This window comes from Rissa tridactyla, chromosome 4, assembly GCF_028500815.1.
Source record: "Rissa tridactyla isolate bRisTri1 chromosome 4, bRisTri1.patW.cur.20221130, whole genome shotgun sequence".
NCBI lineage: Eukaryota > Metazoa > Chordata > Aves > Charadriiformes > Laridae > Rissa > Rissa tridactyla.
This window is the reverse complement of record NC_071469.1, coordinates 36,411,366-36,437,129: the sequence shown is the minus strand read 5'-3', so window position 1 is coordinate 36,437,129 and position 25,764 is coordinate 36,411,366. Positions and strand designations below refer to the sequence as shown.

Genomic DNA, 25,764 nt, shown 5'->3' with positions numbered 1-25,764 from the left:
AACTGTTTTGTCTACTAATTTTCTTTCAGATGCTAAAAAAATGCATTAGCTACAGTCCAAAAAAACTTCCATGGTTACTGAGCCAAGTGACTCAGCTCTAGAAAAGTGAGGTTCCTATAAATGTTAATGCCCTCCCTGATTATGAGTGAGCCCTCTTTCCTTCCCACACCCTCCCATCGAAGCAGAGGAACAGCAGAGAGGTTGGTGAGGCCGGGAGGGGAAGAGGCAACTTCTGGATTCCTTCAGAGCTGGTCATTTGAGGCCAGCTGCCCCTCTCCTCTTGCTGCTGGTGGTGCAGAGTGCAGGCACCCTCATTGACTAACAAGTTTGCATTAAGATAAGCCAATCACTCATCTTTCTTGTGTCTCCCATGAACAGTAAGGTCCATGGCTGCCGCCTTGCACACTCACAACTTCTCCTCGCTGATTCTGAGAGCAGGAGTTATCAGTAAGTCATGCAGGGAAACACAGCTTGTTTTCCTCTTCCTCTGCGCAGCTGTAGAAAGAGTTGCTCAGACTCCTGTGGGTACCCATCCAAGTCTACAGCAACTTTTATTATGTTTTCACCACATCCTGTGTAAAAACATTGCTACAACTGGTTTTTTCAGGTTTGGGGTAGATTCCAAAGGGACAAGAAGTTCACTGCACAAACAGGATTAGCAGTAAAATATAATAAAACTATAGTCTTCTCTTGACAGTGGATTTTTGTCTCAGTACAAGAAAGACATGGACCTGTTGGAGCAGGTCCAGGGGACAGCCACAAAAATGATGAGAGGGTGGAACACCTCTCCTATGAGGACAGGCTGAGAGACTTGGCATTGTTCAGCCTGGAGAACAGAAGGCTCCAGGGAGACCTTATTGCAGCCCTTCAGTACTTAAAGGGGGCCTACAGAAAGACGGGGACAGAATTTTTAGTAGGGCCTGTTGCGATAGGACAAGGGGTAATGGATTTAAAGTAAAAGAGGGTAGATTCAGACTAGATACAAGAAAGACATTTTTCATGATGAGGCTGAAACACTGGAAGAGGTTGCCCAGAGAGGTGGTAGATGCTCTATCCCTGGAAACATTCAAGGTCAGGTTGGACGGGGCTCTGAGAAACCTGATGTAGTTGAAGACGTCCCTGCTCTTTGCAGAGCTCTTTGCAACCTCCCAACCCTTCAACCCAAACTATTCTATGATTCTGTGGTTTCATTTGGTGAATGGTCCGCTGGTGAAGTGTTACCCTGTTTTGTATGTATCTATGTCTACAACTCAGTATTTTATGACCAAAATGGCAGTGTCCTATCAGTCTGGATCCTAATAATCATATCCTTCACAGAAGAGGTTGCAATCATCTGAAATGGTTCTTTGGTATTAGGGACAAGCTGAAAGAGGATGGCTAACATGGGCTTCAGTGCTTCCAGTCCAGCGTGTATTTTCATCTGTTACATGATCACTTGAAAAAGACACTTTCATTCTTACAACTAAGACTAGTTTGGTGCGAGAAGCAAGAAGCCCTTCAGTATAGATGGGTCCGTAAATGCAAGACAAATTGAAATAAGATGTGGAGAATCATTTTTATGAAAGGATTTTTTGCAAATACAGACTTGTACAGGTCTGAGTGGCTGTTCTGGCATCTCACCAGGCATGTGTTTGCAGAGACTTGAGTTCCGAATGCAACTGCAGCTCCCTCTGTAATTTCTTTCTTTTTCTTTTTTTAATTTTGGGGTAAGTATACTTTACAAATAGACCTGAAGTGGTAAATTTGGAGGTTTTTTGAAGTCTAAATTATGCCAGTTACTTTTTAATTTTTCTGTTTCTGTTATTATGTGTTTACTATGCAACAGGAAACTTCATTCATCAATTGTTGACTTCGAAAGAAGGGAGAGAAATCTAGACACAGTTTAAGAAATCAGCAGATTAGATTTTGAAAGTTACGTAGTAAAGAACACAAATTCTTTTAATGTCACGGTTTCAAAGACTGGCTTAGGTAATCACAGGTTTAAAGCAGTTTCGTAGCCTTATCCAAATTCATATTGGCCATTTGTCTCATGTATCATGGCAGCAGACTTCCCCTGCCATTCAAAGCAGCAACTTAACTCGTATTCAGACAAATATCCCAGGCCAAAGTGATGGAAGTGCATCATCAGTATTGCACGAAGGACTTTGCATCATCTTTAGAGCTGTGCCTAATCTGGGCTGCCCAAAGGTGCCAGGGAACTCTCCTTTTTACCAGTCCTTAACAAAACTCAGTTACACCCTGATCATCATTAAAAGTATGCAAATCATCAGTATCCTGATATTACAAATAACTAGCCAAAATCAGACTGTAACTCACTCGAAACCAGAAACCGAGGGAAATTAGTGTAATAACCAGGGTAAATAATCAGGAGTGGTTGGCTTCCAAAGCAAGTTCCATTTCCATCCTCCTAAGTTCAGTTATTGTTTATTTCCCTCTTTTTGTGCATATGAATGTTTCCCACTTGAAACAAAAAAAAAAATCAAGACTGACTTAGAATTTTATAATTTTGGAAGAAATTTATAAAAGCATTAAGTAACATATATTTGGCCAGTTTTCCCTGAAACTGGTAGAGTAAGTATTTTTGAAGATCTAGCTGATATGTTTTCAAAATGGAAACACAATTTATTTACAGGATGTTATTTACAAGATGTTGCCTCCATTTTTGCTGTGGGCAGAGCAGTTTTGAAAACATGGTCCCTTAACAGGGAAATGACCAACGTGAAATAATGTCATCAAGAATAGTAAAGAAATCCACAAGGCAGCATATGAAAAGCCAAGTGTTGGACTATGCAAAATGTCCACGTTATTGTCATTTCAAATCTCCACAGCTGCAACAAAAAATCAGCACAAAATAATATTTTGTAAAGTGTCTCGCTTTTATATTCCAGCAGTGTACTTTTGTTTACTTTGGCTTATTTTGGACAGGAAGGTATTAACTAAAATTAAGCAAGCCAGTTGCACCGTTTGTTTTAAAATCTTATATTCCGCTATGTCATTTCATATTATCTTAAGTAAAAGTATGGGAAAAATCTTGAACTCATTTCTCTGGCACATAAGCCTCATAAACAGCAGTAAAACCAGATAATTTTTTAAAAAGCACATTTTCCTTCCTTGCTGTGGTTGTAAACCACATTGACAGTCAGCTGGATGTTTAAAAAAGGCAGGGAGGGCCTCCAGTTCCTCATGTTTCACCTTTTCATTGCTCTGCCTGATCATTTAAGGCAGAGGCTTGTTCCAGACAGCTTTAATTAAACTACGCTGTGAAACTGTATATAGATCAATGGAAATGATCCATAACAAGAGGCTAATCATGTATTTAACAGCGTTCAGTCCAGTTCAATCACCTTCTACCATTCCTGCGGCTTTACCTTCATGTGGCAAAGCCTTGAATGTGTATATGTATTTTTTAATCCATCTCATTAGTGACCATATGCTTTGGCTTCAAGGGAGACAAGAACTGTCTGCAATCTGCCAGGGATTTAGGGACATCAATAATTTGTGAATAGTCATGTTGGTACTGGTCGAAGGGTTAAGTGTTCTGCACACCAGGGGCACATCTTCTGGGACTGGAACTCGTAGTCTGTTAGGAACCTGATCCCCTGTGACGCATCTTTTCAAAGTACACGCTGCACGTCAGATCTCCGCAGCTGAAGCGATGGAGCTTTATTAGCTCAGGGATTTAAAAACCTGCTCTAAGCAATGTAACAGTATCTTTTGGTTAAAAAGTGAAGGAAAGATAGCAGTTGTAATATGAAAGTGATTTTTTATGTACTGGGCTAAATGTGATCTTCCTTTTTGTTACCATTTTCCTTTTCAATATGAGCTATTAGATTACTCCTCGCCTGCACATAGCCAGTGAAGCAATAACGGCAGCAATAATGGGGACCTGATTTTGGAAACATAAGCGGATTCTGTGGCCTCACCTCATACTGCCTAAATCCTGCTGAAGCCAATGACAGCACAGATGCAAAAATCATCTTCCTAATCATTCGGAATGACCCTTTCGGGGCTCCTAGGACATTGTTTCATCTACTTAGTGTGAAAAGCACCTTTAAAAAAAAATAGCTTACGGTGTTAGATTGTGCCATGGTGTATGGAAGGGCTGCTCAGTCAGTGTGAGAGAGCATCAAACTATTGATCTCAGTGTCCTGTCCTTACAGAGGAATGGCAGAAATAGATTGTAATGCCAGAATTCTTGGTGAGAGAGGGAAAGACTTTGAATTATTTTTGTTCCTTTTAAGTTTTGGTTATGTCCATATCCCTTGACTATACCCAGGTCAATAGAAGAATGCACAGCAGTGCAGAAAGAAGCTCCGTATGGAACCTGTGCCTGAACTTGTGCTGATCAGTTGGGAGTAGCGGGGATCCATCTTACAGGATGAAGCTCGCCTGCTTTTGGCAAATTTCTTGTAGTAATAATAAATAATGCTGACAGTCCCAGGAAATGCAATTAAAACACGCACAATACACACTACTTGTTTGCTGCTTGCTACTCAGCTGCTTTTGTTTGTACTTAATAAACATCTTGTATCAGGGCAGATTAAATAATTTTAAGACCAGTGTCAATCGTATATATCTCCTGTTAAAGCTCCAGTAAGCGCAGTCACTGTAACCCTCTGTCCTTTCCTTCTTTTCACGTTTAAGATCAACTTTTATAAGTATGGCATGCAACTGAGCAAACATTTCCATAAGTGACATAAAGGAAACAAATTTTTGAAATACTTGTATTGGAACAGCGTTACATACTGCAGAAAACACTCATACTCATGACTGAGGCTCTTATTTATCTAAAAGCATAATTCGCATGTCTGAAAAAAATATAGATTGTGTCGTTATTAGTGTCACATCATTAAAAATATACAACGAGTATGGGAGGATTTACAGTAACATTATAGCAGGTAAAATATACAGCTGTCAATTTTTGGATTGTGTCAGCTACGATTACGTGGGCTGACACAGATTTACTAATTCTGCGTTGTCTTCTCTGGGGCCTTAGAGGACAATTTTACTGTTTTAGAATACCCAGTCTCCTCTTTTCAGGGGAAATTTGCATGAGCAGACTTTTATCCAGAATTTTTAAATGTATAAAGATACACAGTAAGGTAGAATCTTTTCATATCAATCTATTTGATTTATAAGTATAATAAAACATTTAGAGGCGTATGTCCCAGATTTTCATCCACGTTTCAATTCCACGTGTAGGCTTTGCTGCAGCAGTTTGCACTTGCAGTAGAAAAGGGGGGGGGTCTTTTGGAAAGGTGGCTCGCTCTGACTGGCAACAAAGTCCACTAGGACGTGTTCAAATGTAAATATTTATGGCTATTTTGGCCACCTCAAAAAACCAAAAGAATGGAGTTTTATTTCCAGATACCTCACTTTCAGATTCTCCCTTTGAAAGTAATACCTGGTTTTATTATGGTAGCTTATAGCACCGTTTCACAGTTTTTAAGCCTGTGAAAAAAAGTTAAAGACTAAAATTATATTTTCACAATTTTAATTGAGGAAAAAAAGGAAATGTAATTTTAATAGGGTGGAATTAGTGATTTCTGACGTGGCTTGCCTTTACCCACTTCCACTTAACGCCTTCTGAGCAAGCATAGCTGTAAAGTTTTCTGAAGTCAACGTTTAGAATGAAAATGTTAGCTGATGCTTAATTATCGGGTCACTGGTGAATATCGGTAATATGTAGACTGAGTCCCTTTTTAAACACAACACGAAGAAGTCCTTCGACTTTTGAGGTGACTGTCGATCTCTGGCTCGCCCTTGTCTCTTTTCACCTCTAATGTCAATGATGTTAACACAAAAGGAAGTCAGAAGAATTTCGGAAGGCTGGTACTGTCTTTGCAATATTTTGTAGTTAGCATTGCCATTATTACATTAATTTATGCTACTGCTGCCAGGTAACGAGAGAAGAGTTTTGGCTTCAGTGAATACAATTGCAAAACTCCTGTTTTATCCTGGCTGAGGTGACACTTTGACTGAACTGCCTGTTCACAGTTTCACAGGCAGTCATGCCAAAAAAGAAAGCTCTGCCAGTCTTCAAGTTCTGCCCTCTTTACACCCTCTCTAGCCAAGATTGCTTAGTGTTATAAAGAATTGCCACAATCGCAGAAGCTGCAGACAGAAATAACTTATTGAAAACAAAATCTGTGCAGGCCCATACCTTACCATTAGGAAACTGTCTTTTGGCGGGTCATCTGGAGGGTTTTCAGTAGTTTTTAAGGGTTCCATGTGGCTGGATTTCTAGCACGTCCACTGAGGCTGCAACACGACCGGAAATGTCTTGATGCCGAGTTCAGATTTTCCATTCTTTAGTTTTTGCCCATATTCTCCTAATTAGATCTTCTCCGTTACTGGTTCTGTCCCCACAATGGACTTCAAATTTACAAACTTGTGTCACCTACCAGTCCCTTTACAGCTCTTTATAACTAGATTCTATATTTTGATCAGTTTGAATCTCTCTATAATCCAAGACACGCAGTCATACATGTTGCCATCCCTCGACTTCCTCCATTATATCTTCACCGTGACATACTTCCATTGATTTCAAATGGAAATCATGTTCATAATGTTTTTTAAAATGGCCTACTTTAACTTTTAGTAGATCGATGCACCACAGTGGGACTTGAGAGCAGAATTTCATTTATAGACAACTAAGTGCTGATCATCCAAATATCAAAAATTACGAAGAACTGAATTTCAACTGGCCTTTAGTTATTTTTACTACCTGCACTTAGTTTCAGCTTGCTATATCGGTAATCATCAGACCACTCACTCCCTCAAGGTTGAGAAAGATGCTTTTAACTGTTTTGCTGAATTATGGCCTTAGGCAACATGTAAAGTTAATCTCAAATTAGTTGACGAGGAGGTGGGAGATGGTGATTCTTCCTTCTATATAAAGTGAAAACTCAAGAGTTGCATTTCACGTCCATTTGTTAATTGCTACTCCACAATAATTTTCAAAAACGTATTTTGAAATCATTTTTAAGACATAGGACAGAGTGGAAGATGATTCAAAGAGGATTCATTAATTGTTTTTTTTCTGTTTTAGGACTGCAAGAATACCTGGAAAAATACTTGGGCAAGAAGACCCCAGCTCTGATTTTAGTACCTGTGGTGGATTTACCTGGCAAGGAAGTTATTCATATAACATGCTGGCTAAGCTAGCAGTTTAGAAGAGATGAATTGACATCAAAATACACATTCCATCCCGGAAAGAACAAAGAAAGGAACCGATCATAACTGTGTTGGATACTTTCATTAAACAATATTGTTTGATTTAAGCAAAGTCATATTTCGCTTGTTAATGATGCCTCATGATATGTGACAGAGTCAGCTTTGTATGAACAATAAAGGTTTCTTTTCAAAATATTGTGCTTTTTTCTCACTTATTTTTAGATACATTCTGGCAATAGCAGGTGGCTCTTGGGAGATGTCAGTTGCTCTGATCACATCAGTTCTTTTGTTTGATATATTTAGGCCTGGGTACAATATACTGATTATAACTTCAGATCTTTTGTATGGAGGTGAACTCAGACCATTAGCTCCAGTGCTGTTTTAAAGACTTGATTCCTTTCAATTCTTACGTTGAATTTCCTGACTTCAGGCCAACTCATGAAGACTTTATGTGTGGCCAGATTTTAACCCTTATGTTGCACCGGGGAAGAATTATTCAGAGGGGTATTCAGGATGCACGTTTTGCCAAAGTGAATAATGGAGATGATGGCCAAACTGCAGGATTTGCCATCCTGCTTTCTGAGGCAATAGCGGGCATCCTTGTGCTTTACATCTGGTAGGCAGCTCTTATTAAAGAGCTACCAGTATTCCCCAGGGCTTCAGTCCTCTCCAGAAAATCAACAGGAGTTTTACCACTGCTTTCATTAAACAGGCTCAGACACATAGGTGAAGCTCCTATTGATTTCATTGCAACTGCTATTTTACTCATAAGGTGATATAAGATCAGTATAGGAGAGAAAGCCTTTTGGACATTGCTCGAGGCAGTAAGGCAGTATAGAGAAATCTTATTTTCAGACAAAGGCTATAAAATTAAACCTTCAAAAAAGAGTATCAAACCTTTGCCTATGTTCTACATCAATATATTCTCATTGCTCCTCTTGAGCTACATGACTCCAGTCGTCCTTCAGCATGTATCTGAGATAACTCCGCAAAAGTCAACTGCGTGGCAGGGAGTTTACCTTGGGGTGACCAAGAGGTGGACTTAGCGCTCCAGCTTCATTTTCTTACCCGCTGTCAGATACGCACTCGGCAGCAGCCGATATGAAGCCAGTGACTAAAGATACGAGGATCTTCCTCTATTAGATGCTTTGCATGTCCAGCATATTATGCTGTTCATTCCTTGAAAATCAAGACTGTAAAATGTCATTGTTCCTTACCGTTACAGCAAGTAATATAGCAGAGCTGCCGTCCTCTTTAGTAAAAACTTCTTTTCACGGTTATTTAAATATTTTTAGAAAGGGGAAGGCGAAGAGCTTTTTATATACCAGTGTATAAATACATGTATCTATTAAATTAAACTTCTTAAGAAAAAAAGGAAGAAACTGTTAACAATAATTTAGTTCATTAGCATTCAGTATCATTTTTAGGTTAGATTTAAACATATCTGATCCTTATGCTTTCCCACAATCAGAAAAGAACTTGTTAATACCTGGGTATGTCTGTTTTGTTGGAATTCTTCTCTTTTAGAAGGCTAAATTGTTTTCTTACTTCTCTGTGGAAAAAACAGTATTTTATTTCTTTCAGCGTGGAGTGTCCACAGACCAGGGCTAGACTGAAACAGGAGAAGAGCAGCAGATGGTACTTTCAGAGAGATAAGGGCAAAGCCTAATTTTTCATAGACATACACGGGAACCAAATAGATGGCACAAGTTTGACTGTGTCTCCTGTAGCAGTTACTTCTTTCATAGTGGGTTTAAAAAAGATAGCCAAACATGTTGATCTTGGGGTTTGTACTGTACTGCATATTTTTTACTGTACTGCAGCTTTTCCTGCAAGTTTTCCTGCGAGATTCGTGACCCAAACCATCCTTCTTTTCCCCACTAGAGGTGCATTGAAAAATGGCAGCAGAACGCATTGGTCTGAAAAACAGTGGGATTTTTTTATTTCTCTCAACAGAAAGCAAACCTTTTCCTTTTTTTGAGACAACTAGAAGTTCAATGGGTTTACTTTGTGAATAGCTGAAAAAGAACAGTTTGCTGACTTTTTCTCCTTGGGAGGCTTCATACAGCTTCTAAGTGGCGTGAGTAACTAAAACTACAAGCTGGGTCTGTGGTGGAGTAAGCACGAGAGGCAATTTGTGCAACGCTGATACGCAACATAGGTGAGTAAAGCGCTGCTCCATGTAGAGAACTAAGACTTTTATAATAAAAAGAAGTGACTTAATACCATTTTATCTGCCTTACGCTGCCGTAGTTTTATCATAATTACTGGGTCCTGCTGTGAATAAGTTGTTTCACAGAGCTCTTTTTCACTTTCTTTGTAACAAAAGTGCTAGCTGAAGACGGGAGGTGGGGAGCTGGGTGCACCCCCACACACACAAACACACATATACACATTTGTTTTAGTGAAAAGAGGGAAAGACAACTAATACTCAAAATCTACAGATGCAGAGTTTGTTGTGTGCTTTTTTTCATTACTAGCTTTGCTGAGTGTTTACCGCAGCAGGTTTTAATCTTGATACTATAAATTCATATACTGTGCTAAGTTTTTTGAGGCCTTTAAATATAATTCTTCTGTTTCTCTGATTTCTACTAAGCCTGCAGGAAGATGTTTTGTGTGTGTGTTATGACACAAAAAGTTGGATGATCCAGGTTCCAGCACTCAGAAGGGCTATGTAATAGGTGGGAAAATGTCTTTGAAAATGTCTTTAAAAATGTAAGCCAAGGTTTTAATTTTTCTTTTTGATGCTGTTACAAGTGCTAGAATATGTCTTACACATCTTTTCTTCATTTTCTTTTTTTTAAAAAGAAAGAAATCTGTGTCTTGTTATAGATCTCTACGTCAGAGAAGTTTTGTCTCCTGCCTCTTTTAAAAATCTCTGTATATCAACTTATTTAATTGCTTGAAAGCATGTTAAAGTGAACTGACCAAATGGGACTGCAAGACCAAAACTGATTTAATAACTTTGTGTTTTACTCATTTCAAAACCCGGCGATGGCTACAGTACCGCTGAGCCTTTACAATGCACATGACTAAGCTGCTATAAACGCACCAGAGCTGATCTTCCTAAATAGATTTAGAAATGACATTGAGATATTTTAAGCAGAGCTTATTTAATTTTTTTCACTGTGAGTTTTATAGTTAGGCGATCCAGGAGCTGATTCGTTACACCAGATAGCATTGGGGCATCTTTTCTCTTAGCCTTCAGAAGTTTGACGGGCGTTGGAAGCAGGATGTCTCCTGAGTATTAAAGAGGTGATCTGAAGCAGCTCTTCTCCTTCAAGGACATCCTGTTCCATCCATTATCTCCTGTCTATGTGCAGTAGTCTAGTCTATCAAAATACAGTGATGGAATAAAACTTTTATTTCGGATAAATGAATGCGTTGATTTAATAAAAGGTTTGTACTGCATGGTGTAATAGTTCTCTAAATGAACACTGAAATCCTAAAATACAGAAACTTTTCATGTGGCCAAGTTAAACCTGTGTTACTTCTTTCAGGATGGGTTTGCTGAAGCAATCTGAGTTTATTCTGTCTGTTAAAGTAAAACTGTCCTGAGCTTTCTGAGTACTAACTGGCACTTATTATTTAAGTAACCTGCTTTTACTATTTTAAATGTCTGGCATTGGGAATGCATATTAAGAATACTTGACAATTTACTAATTTATGATCTCTTTAGTTGTATTTTAATATTTTTGGCAAGCCAGCCTGTGTTGATGTATTAGCCAAACGTTCAAAATACAGACTTGAGATCTTGAAAGCTTCTTTTTTTCAACTTTCATCTGAACACTGAATATTTTTGACGTATTTTAAATTTTAATTTTAAAAAACAGACGGGGTACCTGTGAACTGAACCCGTATGTTACATGCAAGTGCCCTTTTACTGATGACTCACTGCTCACAAGTTCTTGGCTTTGGCTTCTGGTGGATTAATTCACGGCTAGGTTTTGCCTGTGGTTTCCTGCTTTTCTCATATTTTAGAGCACTGTCTGCTTTTTCCCCATATTCCCAAACAGTCAGGTTGTTCTGAGGATCTTCTCACAGGATATCTCACTGGCAGCAGTCTCCTCGTCATTGCCTTGACTCTCCATTTCATTTGCAGTGTTTGAAAACCATTTCTTGCATACGTACGCTCGTCCTCCATTTCCTATTACATTGTGATGATTTTGTGATCGTATCATTTAATCCTAAATCATTTTGAAACACTGTTTGCATAATTTAACCGCATTGACAAGACTTACTGTCCACAGTAAAAACAGGATGTGCTCAAAATAGGTCAGATTTCACTTTTGTCCTTCCCGGCTTTCAGAAACTCCTGCTCTTCTCTAAATTGTGCGGATTTCCAGTTCAAAAGAAAATAATGTTTCAGAACAAAAAGATAAACTGAACTAAACGCCCTGAACAAACGGACAGCTGCCCCGGTCTAGTAACCTGTTAGGGGACTCCAGAGTCAGGAGACATAGTTAGGGTCATGCCCCCCCTTTCCTGGGTAAGTTTAAACATATCCATTAGTTTTCTTGTGCCTCTGTTTCCAGATTTCTATCTCTGAAATAATGTTTTCTCACCCTTGGAAAGGTGTTGGCAAAGAGATGCTGTGTTGTAGTCATACAACCTGCAATAACAAAAAGTTTAGACTGAGTGAACAGCACACAAGAGTGTGAAAGTAATGTTGTAGTGGGAACCATAATGAATGTGATCACAGATAGCGATTTGCATGAGCACAATCTGGAGAGCTTTTCTCCCAGCACACCGCCTGCAGCGGTCTCAGATCACCGGGGAAGTCTATAATACATCTCGTAACGTTAATGATACATTTTACAGCGTGATTCATCCCCAACGATCCCAAAGAGCTTTGCAAGTCCATTGTGTAAAATTTGCTTGGGCCGCCACTAGGACAGACAGACAGACACACACACACGGGAGTGCCCTCCTCATGGCTGCAGATGGGTCCCTGCAGTTGTGCTGCTGGGAGAAGAGCTCTCCCGCTCTCCGCAGCCCCCCGAGTTGGGGTATTTGCTTTGGCAGAAGCACAGTTACCAGGGAGAGACTTCAGCCTGAAAGCCACATCACCGGGCAGCTGGCGTCACTACCTTCTGTTACTCGTGAGAAGGTTTGTTCCACTTTAGATTTTGCCATGATAGAAGGGAAAAATCCCTCTTCTGGGCTCCCTCAGGCAGCAGTCTGTATTCTCAATAACCGTAATGTCCTTGGGACATCATTAACGGTTCTCAAAAACCATAACGTCCTTGGTACGTCCTAGTATTGACATACCCCCACTTTACAGGAAAGACATAATTTGAGATAGATAGAAGTTGTGACGTTGCATTAGGGGTGCAACCTCACGCAAGCCTCGCTTCACCTCCTCTGATTCCCGAGGTTTTGTTGGTAGCTGCCTTGACAGTAGTTTATTTCGTTGCTAGAGAAGAACAGGGGTGCAGAAGGAAGAACTACGTTCCCCAGACGTAAGAGTTATCTCGTTGCAACAAAGTTCAGTCCCACTCCCACACAGACCCAGCCGCTCTGCAGCAAGACCCAGATACATGCAAATGTAGAGCCTTTTGTAACTGAACCAAATCTGTGCAACTCCGGAGCTGGATCTGTTAAGGTTCAAAGCAGGAGGTGTTAAATGATACGAAATAATAGAAAGGAAACACAGACAAGAAGTCAGTGCCGAAGGAATGGTATTATTAGGAACAGGTGGGGAAGCCAAGCTTAAAAGGCAAACCACAGGTCTAGGGACCTAAGGGGGTTATTCTTTATTTATAGGATGTCTTTGAAGGAATGGACCCCGCACTGTCCTCTCACTATTACTAGTTGTAACTATAAAAGATTAACGTACGAAGAACAAAGAGGAATAAATAGAATTTCCAGGAAAGAGATCCAGAAGCACACTTTAAAATGTATCTCGTCCTTTCAAAAAGGTGTAAAATAGTAAATGCTTCAGCTACCCCAACAGTGTGCTCTGGTCTGGCTCCTGAAGGTGAGGATGCCTGAAATGAGGGTAATGCGAGAGGAGCCACCACCAGTGTGTGCCACCGTGCTCTTAGGGGTCATTTCTCCTGGGCACTGCCACCAGGAATGTGGCTAATGGGTCTTGGCTGGAGACCTATAGCCCAGGAACGTGCTTCTCATTTGTACTCCTCCTTCATCAAGGCACTATGGTGTACCAAGATGTTGATTCAGGACTTGCCTTTCATTGTTTTGGATCTTGTTGGAAACTAACTATTTAAATACTAAAAGTCAGAATATCTCATATCGCTGCTTAGATTAGGCAAGCCAAATGTGATTCTCTTTATGCTACAGTCCCTGGTGCAGACAAAAAAGCTTTCTCAGGTTGAGATCCTGCCACTCACGTAATTATTTAGAGAAAGACAGCTCCACTACTTTGGCTCCGGTACTTCACAAGAGGAATGGAAACATTAGGAAAAGTTTTTTCTTTGATGTAGAATATGCTGCCACTTTTTTGTTATTAAAATAGGAGCTAACTTTAAATAAATAAAATTTTGCCTGGAGGCTTCTGAAAACTAATGTTGTGTTTTGACAGTGTCATTTTTCTGATTCCTGAAAGCATTATGTGAGTTAGCTCAGGACTTCATCATGATTTTTCTTCTATGCTACATACAGTGAATTATTTTTTCAGCTCTGGATTTTATTTGATTTCTCTCTCTCTCTCTCTCTCTCTCTCACACACACACACACACACACAGTCACATCACTGTGCGCTCCCCAAAGCTGGTTTTTCCCCCTTTTAAAGGACGGGTCCATCAACCCCCTGTAGTGGAAGTGAGAGACGGGGTGCCGTAAAGTGAAAGCAGCTACCGCTGGTTTTTACTGGGAAAAATGGATGAAAAGCAGTCACCTTTGAAAGTCTTTGAAAAAGAAAATAAACTAAGGAAATTAAGAAAACACAAAAAACCCTGCGAGAAGACAGAACTTTTTTAAAAAAATCCACGCTACCTTCAACGTGCAATTTGTATGTAATGCCTTTTTAATTGGGCTCGTAGGTTTTATATCCTCTGAATTCACGCTTTGCTCTAAAGGATATTGATGTAAGGATGATATAGCACTTTGAGAAGAAGCAGACAGTATTCACATGACAGCTGATTTGAGACCTCAGTCTTTGATGATAATTTATGGCCCACTTTAAAAAAAAAGTAAAAATTCGTTTAGGTGTATGCTCAAGTAGAAAACTCAAATAATGCGTGCTTAGTGAGAGAAAAAAGATTGCTAACAGCACACTGTGTCTTACAGCATAAAGTGCGACCCAAAATTGCACATTGCTGAGCATTCTTAATGTGCTGTGAGCAATTTCATACACTGTATTTCCAACACTGAGTGCACGCTCTAATATGTACATACATCAGGGGTGGCCAAACTTTTTGATACGTGTCACAAAGTGATTTCAAGAGATAAAACGAGCTGGCCAAAGGCCTCCGATTCCACTTCACAACAACTATCAAGGTTTCAAATTTACATTTATTTCCTATTTGAATGAAAATAAAAGGCTTTAAATCGGGATTTCTTTAGTTGTGATTGTATTCCCCCCCCACCCCCACCCCCAGACAAGCAATTGGGTCTAAGCATTTATTTTCTTATTGAAAAGGTCAGATTTTCTATTCAGATTCTTTTTTTTCTGAAATTACCAGAAAGCATTGGACCATGGAAACCTTTCTGTTGCAGAACTTGTTGCAATTTACATCTCTTAAAATGTTTGGCTAGAATGCCAAATTCTATTTAAAAGATTATTATTTTTTTCTATGATACTTTGAGACACCGTATTTCAAATAAAAAGAGAACCTTCTCTCTCTGTGGTAAATAGCGTTCAGATATGTGAGCACAGTCCTCAGAGACAGGAGCTCTTAAATTCTGACACTGGCATTGAACTTTGCAGTGGTTGTAAATTATATATTTATGACCTCTTCCCTCCTGGAAAATGAGGACAACAGTAATGGGACAGATGAGATTGTTGTGAAGATTCTCTTGTAAGCAGCGATACATCTACCGTTGGGGATCCTGTGAGTGGTACATGTCGTCAGAGGGAGAACATGCCTGATGCTCTGAATGACCTTAATTGACAAGGCAGGTAATTTTGAGTCCTGAGTCAGCTGCGAATGACAGAGACTTTTTAAGAAACAACACTGAGAGTTTTTCACTTGCTCTCTGGTCTACCTGGCGGACTTCAGGATGGTATGGGGATGCTATTGCAGGTAGAGATTGGCCCAGGAGCCTGGAGCACAGCACCGGCTCCTGTCTCCTGTACAGCTCCAGGGCAACCGTGCGGACTGTGTCTGGATTCGCTCATCTCTGCACTACCCAGCAGTACGCAGCATGGGCATACTTTGACTTTTGGGGCTACTCTTACATTTTCAGTGTCTTTAATATTACTGAGATGTTAAAAAAAATATTTCTATATGGAAGCTGGGGGATTAAGGACTGCTTTTTCTCTTCTGTCATCAGAGGTTGCATGCCTTTGGTCTTTGGACGACTCTTCCTTCCTTTGTTTCTTCCACCATGTTTCTCTTTTTTCCCCCTTCTATCTTTCTTTCCCTCTCTTTCTCGGTTTCTCTTCCTCCTTTTTGATTTTCTTTTCTGCCCTCTCTTCCTGATACCGACTTGTGCTCTCTAGGGTGTGTTCAACAAACGGAATGCCCCACATTACCTCTTCTTTTGCAGTCACATCTAAGGACCTTAAAAATCCAAGTTAGGATGAGGACCTTTAGCATAAGCGAGCCGGCATAGAGAAAAGAAGCTGAGCATTGCAGCTAGCCCCCTTGGCACCAGCTATAGCTAGAAATACACACTGTAAACACCCGACAGTTTCATAGATGCGAGGTAAGGTGAGCAAGCCTTCCATGCCTTCACTCAGGTTTTACTTGCATCTCAACAATGACACTCGGTAGTGAAATATCAGCTGTTGCCTTTACCAAGCCCAAGCACTCCACGCACATTTTTCAAAAGCACCTGGGAACATAACTCTCATTTTGACTTTGAGTAGAATTTATGCTCCCAAGTCAGGTAAGCGCCTTGGACAAAATGTTTCTTGGGAAGGTAATGTTTTATGATCTGGTAGCTTGAACTAAGATTTCCAAAGTTTACCAGAGCAGACCTTCTAAATAAAGTGAATCTACTGCAAAAGGTGTTAGAATAGTCCTCATTATTCCTTGTCTCTTTTACTCATGAGATGTACAGTTTTAAAGGAGCTGCACAGAGTGCCACCCTGCTTAGGCTGAATGTTGCAGAGCAAAGCCTGTCAAAAGAATCTGACCCTTTGCATAGTTGCTCAAAGATGAACTGATTTCTTCAGTAATCAAACACTGGTAGAGGCTTCCTAGAGAGGTGGTCGATGCCCCAAGCCTGTCAGCGTTTAAGAGGCATTTGGACAATGGCCTTAATAACATGCTTTAACTTTTGGTCAGCCCTGAAGTGGTCAGGCAGTTAGACTTGGTGATCGTTGTATGTTCCTTCCAACTGAAATTATTCTATTCTATTCTATTCTATTCTATTCTATTCTATTCTATTCTATTCTATTCTATTCTATCCTTCAGAATATCTGGACGATTTTCAGAGTACCAAGCAGCCCATACTCTGTATCTGTTACGCCATGTAAGGTCCCAGGTTTTTCATAAATATGTTACAGGTTAAGCACATAACAAGTTAAAAATCCTGCTGAAAGCCTTTTTAACTGTTCCCGAGCAGAGGTGTGACTGACACTACAGTGAACACTAGGTGCTGACCTGATTTTTTTTTTTTTTTTAATCTCACAATCTTTCCCCAAAAGAGAAACGGGATAAAGCTGCTTCCGAGCGTGCCGCGAAAAAAGCCTCAGCAGAGAGCAAACAGTCAGAGAAAGGGGGATTTATATATATTTATATATTTATAATTTTTTTTTTTTTTCTTCCCCGTTCCTTATCCCTTCCTCCTGCGCCTGCCGCTCCGCTGTCCCTGTCCCCCGCGGCGGGCGGCACCGCCATTCTGCGGGCAATGCTGCCCCCGCACGCTGCCGCCGCGCAACAGCAGGGCAAGTCGGGACGGGGGGGGACGGGGGAAGGACGGGACACACAGACACGGACACACACACACATATACACAGGTGATGCTCGGGGCTGGAAACACAAGGTTGCCCCGAAGGCAACCTGAAGCCCCCCAGGCAGGCGCTGCGCAGGGCTGGGGACGAAGCGGGTGGGCTCGGCCGCGGGATTTGGAGGGGGGGGCTGAAGCCCTTGGAAGTTTTGCTCCCACTCTGCTCTTGTGCAAAACTGGGGGCGCGGTAATTATGATTAGTGATTAATGGTCATGATTATGATTCCTCATTGATGAATGAAGTGTAACGTGCGGTGAACGAATGCACGCAAACCCTTACCGTACGGTTTTCTGCATTGCAGACTAAGTTTGTTAATTTTGTGTTACTGATAACGTTTTTGCGTTACCTTCTGTCGCCCTAGAACTATAAATGCAAGAATTACATTCAAAGCAAATATAGAGAGATCCGTGTGTAATTTATCAACTAGGAGGGCAGGAATGAAAGGTTGTAGCATGAACCATTGCCAAAAGGAGAGTTAAAACGCACTAAGAGAAGAAGTCTGCTTTGTCTTATACTTTCTTAAATCCGTCTGTTGGTTGCTTTCTCATGCTGCTGGTTCTTCCATATGCTCCCTACTCCCACTAACACACCCACCTACACACACTCACAATTTACCAACATACTTTATGTCTTTGCTGAATTAAAATCCACACCATCATTCAAATAGAATAAAATAAACAGCTGTTTTCCTTCCACAAAAAAAAAAAAAAACAAACCCTAACGTTTTTCTGACTTGGCACTTGCAAAGCGTTTGAAAGAAACAGGCTGCTGGAGAGGATTTTATACCAGCACATTGTGACAGGCACAAAAGGCCCAGGGTTGGATGTAGATGTGTACCGGTGCACTTAGGACCGCGCTGCTTTGGCAGGGGACTCTTCCCAGGAGGAAGGACTTAGAAACTACGCAAACAACGGCAGATTGTCCTAGTGGTCACTGAGATTCCACAATAGGCATCAGTTACCTCTCCAGGCCTGATAAATAGAGTATTTAATGCAGCACTGACAGGCAGAGCACTGCAGAATCTCATTGCGGATATTTATTTCAAGGCGCCCCTTCCCACTGAAGAAATGCAGCTCCAAGCAGTGCAGGCATCAGAGACTGTGGCTAGCGCTCGCCCCGCCTGTGCTATCTTCTGTGTTACCTCCCAGAGTCAGACTGAACTCTCAGCTGAAATCTGAAAGTGCCCAGCACACAAACAAACAAACAGTAGGAAGGCAGGGCCTAGAAAGAGTCTGCAACAGGTTATATGACTCTGACGCCCGGGTTGGCATCCATTCCTGCAGTGTATCAGCTGTGGGCCGCTGCACCTCACTCTGAAGATCGAAAAGTTTCAAAGCAAGACAAGCACCTCAAGTTGCCACCTCAAAATGTGTATGTTTCTTTGCGCTACCACTCCTTTCGGACTAAGCATTACCACACAGGTGTCCTCACGGCTGTGGCAGGAACTGCTCTCTCAGCTCGAGCTGGTCGCAGCTGAGGGAGCAAGGACGCCGCACTGTGCAGGTGGAAGCAGATAAAAGAACAGTAACTAACTCACGGGTGTCCTGTCATCTAGTAGAATCCAGAGACCTAGGTCACACACCTGGTTTATTTCTAAAACACATTGTGAGACACAGATCCCAAGAATGCATTCCTTAAATCAGCTGTATCAATTTCCCAGGATACCGAGTAGGTACGTACCAAGCCAACTGGCAGGAAAGACTGAAGGAAGGACTCAGATCCCCCGCTCTCAGCTCAGGTGCCATTCAGAAGTCATAGCCATGAATCCTCTCTCTTGAATCAAACCCCTAAGCCAGGTTGGACCTTGCACAAAACCCAACCCAGAGAAAGAGAGACAGTGCTCTCCTCTTGCGTCGTGCAATAGAATTCACTGGGATATGGGACAACCATAATCAATTGCATTTACTGCAAAATTTGCAGAAGGGTTTTGGATCTGTATTAGCTGTTGGAATACTGTAACTTTTGATCACTGACCTATGGAGTTTCTGGGTCTTGCTGTAAGTTTTAATCTGTCTATCCAGCCTTGAATGCTTGCTGTCACTGCTGTTAATGAGTACAAACTTCTACACCTAGGGAGGTGGAGCAGCAGCCAGTGACACGGGATGGGGCACAAAAGACAAGATGTTTCAAATCCAGCCCAGCACAAGTCAACTTAGAGCTGCCCTCTGATAAAACCAGCTGAAGCACAGCTTCCTGTAGCTGTAAGAAGAGTCTTTATGCTCTCCTTCCCCCACATCATTGTCTTTTGTTCTTCTGCAGAAGTGCTAAGGAACATTCATAAACCTGGTCTATACCAGGGCTCAGGGAAAATCTGTGATGTTTTTCTAGGGTCTGTGAGCTAAAATTTCCTAAAAGTAGCACCTGTTGATGTCTCTCTTTTGACTCTAAGTGAGGCCACAAGTGCAGTCAGTGTGCTGTGAGGACTAGAATTTAAAGAAATACATAATTCTATTCTCTACCTTCAACATCAAAAACACTACTCATCCTCGTAGTGTCACTTCAAGTTGATGACAGAAATTACATGCCTCAGATGTGCGTGCCTAACTACCTTTTAAAATTTATTTACAGAGCTACCATCCTGATTCTGCGTTGCTGATATCAAGCAGCTCTCCCAGAAGCCTTAGAGGACAACAGAAAACAACTTGTGGCAACTAGACTACATGGGGGAAATGAACTATGTTTAGTCCTTCACTCTAAGAAGTACAAAGATGTATGCTCCACCACAGCTGTGAAATGAAGGAACTCAGGTGGGAAGAAGAGCATTCCAACAAAGCTTATCAATTGCTTTCATGAGCACAAAGTAAGATAATGCAGGTCACACTGGCGGGAGCTTGTCATTGTTGTTGATCAATAATTGACAATGATTCCAGAGGACCGGAAAAGCTGCATTCATAGAAAAACCCCAAACTTCAAACCATGTATGCTATTGAAAGACTATTTCCTTGATTTTTATATATTTTTTTTAGTTGTTTTAAATGCATTTGAACATTTGTTTTCTCTTCCAGGAACGGACCAGTGGCTAATTATACAAGGAAAAAAGAAAACAAATGAGTTCTCTCTCTGTGCTTGTTCTTTCAGTCTTTGCTATTTCAGGTACAATCTCCTCAGTACAAAACCCCACTTGTTGATGTTTGTGAGCTATTTTGTCTCAAACTGTCAATGATATTCCATGATATTCCTATTTCCTTAAGAAATCCTCCTTTTCATTGAGAGTTACTGCACTGACACTGGGCTAACCTGTTCTAATACCGATTTAACAGCAAGAACAGTAAGAATTAAGTAAGTACTTATTCCATGAAGTACATTAAAACTGCTGATCAAAGCCCCAGTTCAGCAAGACACTTAGCATATGCTTTTCTCATATTAGTAAGACGTTTAGATGTGTGCTTATACGCTTTGACAAACTGGGGCCATAGTGAACACCAGTAAGCAGCATAGTTTGCATCAGCAGAGAAAATGAAGGGTCCAAGACATTAGTAATACTTTCAAAGAGACTACACTTTGTATTGCTTTTAGGGAAAATACTTTATGACACTGGGTTTAGGATACTAAAAGCTTATATTTCTGGGGCTAGGAGCTGAGCAGGTGGTTTTAGAGAAATCCCACCTCTCCAAAGCAACAGAGCTTTCAGCCTGTTGGTGGGGCCTCTGCACATGACATGGACAGAAGGGAATCCACTGGCTCCCAAGCTGGAGGACAGTTGGCTTACTGGATCTGGATCATCTGAAATGGTGTGGTTTGCCCACATGAGTCAGTGGCCAAATACAGTCATGTAAAAGCCTCAAAATGAGATAGGGCAGGAGGTGGAGAAAAGAGAAAAAGTGTGAAAGGAAAGGAATAGAATGAAAAAGAATGAAGAATGTGGAGAAGAAGGGAATGTACCAGGGCGAAACAGAAAAATGAGGATGTAGGAAAAAGACGAGAAGCAGCTATGGTAAATAATTAAAAGGGAGCGACAAAAGAAATAAGGAAAATGCAGAAAACTAGATTTTTACCTTGTTGCAGCCACCACTCTTTCTCACCTTATACATAGAGGGCAGGCAATGAGAGTTATATATGATAGACTGCACTACATTGTGAAAGGAAAGTAACAACATTTAAAAATCAATATTTTCACTCTTTCATTTAGTTCTCTTTTCCAGATATATTCAGAATTTATAAGCAAATAGGTCCACCATAGCAACTGTACTAGGTCTGGCTGGGATTAACTGGGAGTTAACTTTATAGCAGTCCATATGGTGCTGCTTTTTTGGATTTGTGGCTAACACAGTGTTGATAACACATGAATGTTTTGGCTACTGCTGACCAGTGCTTGCACAGCATCAAGGCTTTCTCTTTTTCCCACTCTGTGCCCCCAGTGGGCTGGGGGTGGCAAGAAGCTGGGAGGGCGTACAGCTGACCTGAAGTAGCCAAAGGGATACTCCATACCATCTGGCGTTGTGCTTAGCAATAAAAACAGAGGTAGAAGACAAAGAAGGGGAGGTCGTCTTCCAAGGTGGCTATTGGTTGGAGATTGGCTGGGCATTGGTCTGCTTGTGGGAGGTGGTGAGTGATTGCCTTGGCATCACTTGGCGTCACATCTCTTTTCTTCACCTATTAAACTTTTTTACCTCAACCCATGAGTTCTTTCTATTCTCTCCCCCACCCCACAGGGGAGAGCGGGGGAATGAGTGAGCAGCTGTGTGGGTGGTTGGCTGCTGTCTGGGGTCAACCCACCATAGCAACATTTTAACAGAATTTCATAGTCAGTCAAAACGTCTTGAAATTACTCAAATTGCTACTTTAAGCAATGTATTCTGGCATCCAGAAAAATCAACCAAGCTACAACATCTTCAGACCCTTCAGTTATCTTCTCAGTTTTGGTCCTCTTACATAAATCAGGCTGCCATGGAAGGCAGGGGAATCTTTGCACTGCTTTGCCTACATGAGGACCTGAGGAAAAGAAACCTGTTACAACAGGTCAGTCTTCTGGCTGCACATTAATCTATATTATTTACTGAAAAGGCCTTTGAATGTGGTGCCCCAGACCTCTTTACCTGAGTCACGGGAAAAGCAGCTAGTGAAAACTAATGGTAGGAAGCAGTCTGCTTCAAGACTGATGACATTAAGAGAAAAGAAAAAGGAGAAAAACTCTCAGCACTTCTTCCCTGGGTATTGGGAAGCTGATTTTGGCAGCTCCGCAGGCTCAGAGCTCTGCTAAGATGTGTTCTCTCTCAATATTTTAATGAGCTGAGCAATTGACAGTCCCAGCTGAGTACTCTTTTTTGTTGCTGTTGCTAAGCAAAACAATGGTAAAAAAAGCTCCTTTTTCATCTTCTAAATCATAAATACAACCAAACCATTTGTTTCATATGTGCAGAAATTCATTCTGCCTCCATGCCAGCTCAACCTGCATACCTCAGTTCACTCTTTCCTGTTTTTCACACATACTTGTCCAACCTCTCCAACATATGCCAGGACATGTCTAGGTTTGAGTGGTCTGCATGTCCTATATACCCTTCAGGCCACACAGAGTTCATTCCGCTGAGCCTCTTCATTTGGACTCCAGCAAAACCCATGGTAACAGAGATTCATCCAGGTTCTCTGTTCTTCCTATTGGCGGAATATCTTGCCTTGACAGCTCATATAGTTTGAGAGTTCAGCAATGACTTTAGACATAAGAGATGCTGGGAGATTTTTGCATTCTTTCTCTCTCTCCTTCTCCAATGACTTTCTGTTTTCCTACAAAATCTTCCTGTTTTCCTTTCTTTCCAAATATAGAAACCCTCCAGACTCCCTTCCCTTTGTTATCTATTTCTCAAATAACTTTTTTTTTAATTTCTAATTCTCCCTTTCCTTTTCCCTTCTCTCTTAAATTTTCTTTAGCCATTTGGCTACATTCTCCTTAGCCATCTGAGTTTTCACTCACGGATAGCTAAAAGAAGTTCTAGTCTTCCCTATGTTTTGATGAGGTCTGATATGGTCCCTCCAATCCTGTTCTTCACTGGCTTGTCTGCTCAGAACCTGTTGTGTGATAGAAAGAATGTTTTATCTAATGTGATATTAAACAATTTTGTCTGTAATGTGAGTATGGAAATTCTCACTTAAGATGTTAGTGAATTGTAACTAATTGCAGGATCCCACTTCGTATATTAGCAACATATTCCTGGTTCCACTCTTTAGTCTTCTCGTTATGTGCTTTCATTTACTGAAAGCTACACTTAGAAGCAAATGGTAGGAAGTTCCCTCCCTTCCTGACCAATGCTGATTCTCTGATCCTGAATCCTGCCCTGTAAGGTATGCTTTTGGAGGCCACAGATAGCATAGTTCCAATTGGAAGGGAGAAGCAGAGCAAAATAAGCAAGAGATTCTTAGCCCTCCACAGGTCATTGCCAATAGGGCAGCAAAAGGGGAAATCCCTACCCCTCGGTGAATTTGTATGACATAAGGGCTTTTATGGCAGACAAAGAAAAGATGCCGAAGAAAGAACAGTAAGTAGGAGAAAGTATTTCCATCATACTGAGTGTTTAGCCTTGATGGATCTTCCTTTGACTGTGGAGGACAAGGTTACAATTTTGCTAATCCCAGGTTTTTAATATACTTAGGTTACTATAAAAACACCACCACCAAAACAAAAAAAACCCTAACGTAGCATCATTTTTCATGTTCCGATATAGCAGTACTTCCTGTTCCAGCACAGGAGCACTCATGAGACTCATCGTCAATGAGCACTTTGAAGACAGGCTACTGAACCTCAAAAATGTTTTGTATGTTCACCACAGTTACCTTTTTGTCTGACTGCTGGGCACAAATCTTGAGCAAGCCACAATGTTCTACCTCATTTTCTTCAGCCTTTTTCTCTCATCTCTGGATTCCACACCTTTCAAGTGCAGTTAACCGATTACACAGGGAAAAGGAGTTTAATAAATCACATAGGCACACTGTAAAGGATTTTCATGCATTCCTTTCCTATGTAAATGGTCTGTAACTTTTTCATGAATCAGGCCCATAGACTCTTTATTTCACACTTCCATCTTCCTTTCCCTGTAGAATTGCAATTTAAATGATCCTGAAACATTTTAAGACAATTAAAGGTTAGCTTTGCATATCAGTGATCTACCAGCAATTCCCTGTAAAGCTCTGATGTATGCACAGTGTTTGATCTCCAGCTGCCTGATTTCAGGAAGGTAGAAGGGTTTCCATACTGCTCTGAACTCTAGGCAGGGTTGGAAAATAGGCTCAGAAGACACTGCAAAATAGCTACTGCTTCCTTAAAGCTTCACACAGTTCTAGGAAACTGTTGTGGATTGCCAGGACTTTTGACTTCCTTCAAGTTTTGAGCAACATATAAATCATTAAGAGGGTTTGGACTGCCTTGCTAGCAAGATTTAAAGGAGGTTCAAAAAATGTTTTTGTTTGGTTTTGTGTTGGTTTTTCTTATGTCAAGCCTTAACACTATTTTTTAGGAATTTGCATAGCCTTTATTTCCAGAGGCAGAAATGGAGACTTATAACTGAGACTGTCTTACAAAGAGCAAAATTATGTTGGGGGAGAGATGTAAATTAATATACCATACTGTGCAAAAAAAAACAACCCCAAATTTGTCATCTCTATATAGCAGCAGCCCCACCAGGCCTGATCTACATGGGTTCTTAGAGGAAATGAAGGCTGCCTGGCACCTTGGAGTGACTGTGTGCAACTTGACCAAAGGTGGAGTAAGAGGTACCAACCAGTAGAGACTTCTGCAGGGACTGGAACAGTACATGATTTGAAACAAGGGCTTGAAATATAGTTACAAAAGCTGAAAGAGACTCAGCACTTAACTAGATTTTGAGTGAATTGTGAAATATTTGGACAAGATTCTTTCCTTCCCCTCCAGCCCCTTACAGCTTCCTCCCTCTGGAAAAGCACTTTAATATGTAGACTACAAATTAACAGGTCTCCAAAAGAGTTGATACACATTTGAGAAAATATTGTTGCACAGCATGACTGGACAGTTTAATTCCATTTGAGACAGATTCAAAAGATGGAAATTACTATAATATTGGATGATGGAATAGCTCCAAACTCTTACAGCTTTGTCTGGAACAGGCACAGATTAGCCACTATTGTTTTACATAGCAACTAAATATAAATACTATAAAAAATTTATAAATAGTGAGTGCCAAATTGATCACATTGTAGAGTTTTACTGGAACATTTAAGTCCTGTTATTAATCTGACATTTATAAAATTTTTACCACCGATCACTTAAGACAGTCATCTGTCCATATATGTTGTCTTCTGAAAAAAATAAAAATGAAGATAGAAACAGCTTTGTGATTTATTCAAAATCTCTGAGACCATTTCTGCCAGTGTGTGTGCTGATAAATGCTATGTTAACAGGTTCTCTGTTTGTTTAACATCCCCCCGAGGAGGGCTCAATGTGATTTAAGCAGTCTCATATATTTAAAGTGCAGCATTAATATCTAGTCTGCAATGAGAAAGACAGGAAGGGTCACAGGTGGCGCAGTCAGGGCAGTTGATAG

At 40.8% G+C, this 25,764-nt stretch overlaps 1 protein-coding gene across 4 annotated transcripts in view; it reads left to right on the top strand.

The window, feature by feature from the left end:
- Positions 1–7,363, top strand: part of DPH6 (diphthamine biosynthesis 6) — a 211,846-nt gene extending 204,483 nt beyond the window's left edge. For 2 of the 4 annotated variants that reach the window (XM_054198802.1, XM_054198801.1), the window contains one exon: positions 7,052–7,363. In XM_054198802.1, the coding sequence (XP_054054777.1) occupies positions 7,052–7,167 (116 nt within the window). In that variant the 3' untranslated portion in view covers positions 7,168–7,363. The remainder of the gene's footprint in view (positions 1–7,051) is intronic. The other 2 variants (XM_054198799.1, XM_054198800.1) reach the window with 1 other exon arrangement.
- The last annotated feature ends 18,401 nt before the right edge of the window (positions 7,364–25,764 follow it).